The 5,000-nt window shown below is 37.1% G+C and overlaps 1 protein-coding gene across 2 annotated transcripts in view; it reads left to right on the top strand.

Moving 5' to 3' along the window:
* The window catches only part of LOC122259897 (uncharacterized), a 76,600-nt gene that overhangs the window by 43,485 nt on the left and 28,115 nt on the right, over window positions 1-5,000 (top strand). For both annotated transcript variants that reach the window (XM_043026882.2, XM_043026883.2), the window contains exon 2: window positions 1,109-1,275. In XM_043026882.2, coding sequence (XP_042882816.2) covers window positions 1,109-1,275 — 167 coding nt within the window. The remainder of the gene's footprint in view (window positions 1-1,108; window positions 1,276-5,000) is intronic.

Below are 5,000 nucleotides of genomic sequence, written 5' to 3' on the forward strand. Positions count from 1 at the left end.
CCTTTTCACCTTCTTCTTCTTTATCTTCTACACCTTATCTTCCTTCTTTCTTCTCCACCTCATCACCTTCTCCCTTTTCCTCCACATTCTTCTTCTTCTTCTTCTTCTTTTGCTTCTTCTTCTTTCTTCTCCATCTCTTCACCTTCTTTTTCCTTTTCCTCCACCTTCTTCTTCTTCTTCTTTCTTCTTCTTTTGCTTCTTCTTTCTCCACCTCATCACTCTCTACTTCCGTCTCTTCCACCTTCTCCTTCTTCCTCTCATTCTTTCTTCTTTCTTTTTCTTCTTCTTTTCCCTCCCTCTCTTCAGCTTCTCCTCCTCCTCCTCCTTCTTTACCATACCCACTCTAAGTCTACCATCAAGTGTCTCTCTATATCACCTCCGCCCATTAAATTAATCCGCCACGAGGGGTAGAGAGACGTGTAATCCATCATAATCTGCATCCCCCCTCCCCCTCCTTCCCCTCCTCCCCCCGCACGATGAGGAGTAGTCGCAAAAACCTCAGATTTTCCCACAGTGGTAGATTAGCGAAGGCTTTCGGGGGAATTTTCTTGAGGTCGTCGCGTGGTGTTCGTGTGTTTAGTGTTGTGATGTGTTTGTGTGTGTGTGATTCTTTTTTTTTTTATGCTGTCTTCTTTTTTCCTTGTGTGTCTTTGTTGTATCTGTCAGATGGGAGGGTGTTTTGTCTTTGTTTGGGATTGGTTATCTTTTTTTTTTTTTTTTTTTTTTAATCCTTTGTTCCGTATCCTCGTCTGCCTTGAGGTATTTCGATTTCATTGAGTCATCAGTCTGTCTTTATATATTCCTCCTCTTTTTCTACCTCCCCTCTTCCTCTTCCTCTTTTTCGTCTACCCTTTCTTCTTTATATCTCTAGTTTCCTTCTCTTCTGCTTCCTTTTCTTCTTCACCAACCTTCGTCCTCACACCTCACTCCCCACTCCCCATCCTCCCTCACTCAACCAAAAGCAAATCCCCCCCAAAACAACAACAACAACAACAGTCAATCATCACAAACAAAAAGCCAGATGCACCCCGCCCCCCCCCCCCCTCAAAAAAAAAACAATACCCATCTCAGACTCACCACCTCCCTCTCTCTCTCTCCCTCTCCGCAGAAGAGGACGCAGAAGGCAGGAAGAAGAAGCCGAGGAGGAACCGCACTACCTTCACGTCGGTGCAGCTGACGGCGCTGGAGAAGGTCTTCGAACGGACGCATTACCCTGATGCCTTCGTCAGGGAGGAGCTCGCTAAACGAACCAACTTAAGCGAGGCCAGAGTTCAGGTGAGAGGGTGTTCGTCTTTTCTTTATTAAAGTGGGGCTGTATGTTTCTGCATGGTATGTCATTGCATATATTATACGTAGATGTACCGACTCATGCATATATATATGTATATATATATATATATATATATATATATATATATATATATATAATATATATATATATATATATATATATATAAGTAAGTGCGTGTAAGTACGGAATCATTTTGGATACTTTACAAATGCTCGTGTACTTTATACGATATGTTTCAGATAGTTGCTCATAAACACTATAGAAACTCACTTACTTTAACGGTTGGATACACAAACACCAAAAATAATAATGATAATAATAATAATAATAAATAAATAAATACACCACCACCCCCTTATATACAAGCAACACCATAATTATCTATCAAAAACATATATCATACACACAATCCCCTTCTCGAAACACACACACACACACACACACACATACACACACAAACACAAACACAGTCACACACAGTCACACACAAACACACATCAGACAAACACACACACACACACACACACACAAACATACACACACACACACACAAACACAAACACAGTCACACACAGTCACACACAAACACACATCAGACAAACACAAACACACACACACAAACATACACACACACACACAAACACAAACACAGTCACACACAGTCACACACAAACACACATCAGACAAACACAAACACACACACGCACTCAATCAACCACCAAAAACACAAGCTCCCCAACACAAAAACACGTCATCGCCTGTCTCCGAACCCCGACCGCCGCGACCCGTCAACAGAACGCCGTGTCATCAAGGAAAGACGAAAGCACTTCCCAGAACACTCGAGGAACAAACAACCGACTCATCCACGCGTGCTGTTCATTCTTTTGGTTCATTTTCATTCTCCTTCGGCTCATTTTCACTTCTCTTTGGTTCGTTTTCACTTCTCCTTTGGTTCGTTTTCACTTCTCTTTTGGTTCGTTTTCACTCTCCTTTGGTTCATTTTCACTTCTCTTTGGTCGTTTTTAGTGTTTTCCCCTCGTTTGTTTTTAGTTTTCCCCCTCGTTCGTTTTCATTTTCTTTTGTTCGTTTTGACTTTCTCCGTTCGTATTCATTTGATTTTGTTAATTTTCGTTTTCTTTTGTTCATCTTGATCGTTCATTTTCACTTCCTTCCTTTCCTTCTCACCTATCCCCGTTCTTCTTCACTTTCTTCCGTTCGTTCTCCCCTATCCCCATTCATTTTCACTTGATTTAGTTCATTTTCAATTTACTTTGTCCATTTCCCCCCGCTTGAGATGGTGAGTCGAGGTCCCGCCAAAAAGATAGAGTCGATATTTCATAAAACAAGTTAGCGAGAATGAGTGGGATTTTGAATTTCAAAGTCGAGAAAGGATGGAGGGAGGGAGGGAGGGAGGGAGGGATGTCTGATGTGAAATGGAGGGAAAGTTTACAGGTGGCGGATGGAGGAATGTGTTGATGTAGAAGGAGAGAAAACGTGTTCGGAGACAGATGGAGTAGTAGATGGGAGAGAGAATGAGAGAGAATGAGAGAGAGAGAGGAGGAGGGAATTGTGTTTTAAGACGAAGGAGAGAAAATGTGATAGAGTGAAATAAGGGGAAACGTGTCCAAAGTTGGGGGTGTGACGAAGAAAAGGAGAATTAATAATCAAAGGAAAGACGAAGTAAGAAAGAAAAGTGAGTTTGACAAAGAAAGAGAAAAAATAAAGTCAAGAAGGAAAGAGAGGAAATGGCTTTCAAGAAAATAAGAGCAAACGGGCAAGAGTAATCCAAGAGGAAGCCGAGAGGGACAAAAAAAAAAAAAAGTCAAATCAAGAGCATTATGAAGGAGAAATACAAAGCATACGAAGAAATCTTAGTATAAGGAAGATAGAGATAGAACCAAAAAAAAACTACAGTACCAAAGAGAAAGAGATAGAACCAAAAAAAAACTACAGTACCAAAGAGAAAGAGGTATAGAAAACAAGAATCACAAAAAAAAAAAAAGTCAAATCAAGAGCATTATGAAGGAGAAATACAAAGCACACGAAGAAGAATTAGTATAAGGGAGATAGAGATAGAACGAAAGAACTACAATACCAAAGAGAAAGAGGCATAGAGAACAAGAATCACCCAAAAAAAGGAAAAACGATATACAGCACTAAAAATACATGACGTGAGACTAAAAGGAGACCAAAACACAATAACATCAGAACATATAAAAAAAAAAAAAAATCTCTCAGAAAGCCAAAAAGAGTTTCAACAGCAGAAAAATAAGCACGAATGAGATTGATATAACTCCACAATCTAAGATATCGAGTAAAGAATTCGAAATTATAAACTTCACGAATGAGATTGGTATAACTCCACAATCTAAGATATCGAGTAAAGAATTCGAGATTATAAACTTCATCACGAATAAGATTGATATAACTCCACAATCTAAGATATCGAGTAAAGAATTCGAGATTATAAACTTCATCACGAATAAGATTGATATAACTCCACAATCTAAGATACCGAGTAAAGAATCCGAGATTATAAACTTCATCACAAATGAGATTGAAATAACTCCACAATCTAAGATACCGAGTAAAGAATCCGAGATTATAAACTCCATCTGATCTGTGCAATGTATATCGAAGGAGTGTATCAGACTTGCAAAACGACCTTTTCAATCCTGCAACAACGAAACGACGACCCTTTCCTTCTTGCTGAGTAAGGGATAACCGGATCGTGATGAACTGATGTGATGACATTTTCAATAACATGCTGATCGTCCGGTGCAACGGCCCATTGCACTTTGCAACCCAGAGGTTTAGAGGATCCGCGAGAGAAAGGGTTCAAGATTTTTTTTAATAATTTCGAGAAAAAAAATATATATATATATAATGATGAGAAAAGATGTGGAACCGAAATTAAGGAATAAGTTAGATTAAGATAATGATAATGGCAATGTTAATGATGAGAAAAGATGTGAAACCGAAATTAAGGAATATGTTAAATAGAAATAATTATAATGGCAATGTTGATGTTGAAAATAACCAAAACAATGATGATAATGATAATGGTAATAAAAATAATTAAAATGATTATAACAGTGATGATGATAACAATAATAATGATAACTATAGTGATTATAACGAAAACAGTAGTAATGATATTGATGATAATAATAATAATGGTAATAATGATAACTATAATAAGGGCAATGGTAATTCAGATAATGATAGTGTTAGTGAAAATAATAATAATCATAGCAAAGATAATAATTATAATAATAATGACTCTAACTATAATCAAAATATTATGATAACAACAATGACGATAATATCAGCAATATGTATTAGACATTAAAAATAATACAACAGTTTTGCTTATAAATCAGTCGACCAGAGAGAAGAAATAATATATAATTCTTTATATCATATGCATAAACATATCTATTCAACCTTATTTACTTCCATTTATGTATTGATATACATGAGCTTATTATCTTACGAAAAGAAAAGTATATAATTATACATGTATATCAATTGTGCACTTTGCGATGTAGACAGAGATTGCAAATCAATTACCGTGCAATGAAGTATTCTTGTTTTTGTGTTGTTATGGTCTTGTGGTTGTTTTTATAGTTATGCTTAATAGTTGCTGTAGTAAGATTGTAAGACAAGATTGTGATTATTGTAAATTGTTGCAAATGAGATCGGTTAT

Source organism: Penaeus japonicus, unplaced genomic scaffold (genome assembly GCF_977035675.1).
Source record: "Penaeus japonicus unplaced genomic scaffold, GWHDUDI00000001_assembly GWHDUDI00000018, whole genome shotgun sequence".
Taxonomy (NCBI): domain Eukaryota; kingdom Metazoa; phylum Arthropoda; class Malacostraca; order Decapoda; family Penaeidae; genus Penaeus; species Penaeus japonicus.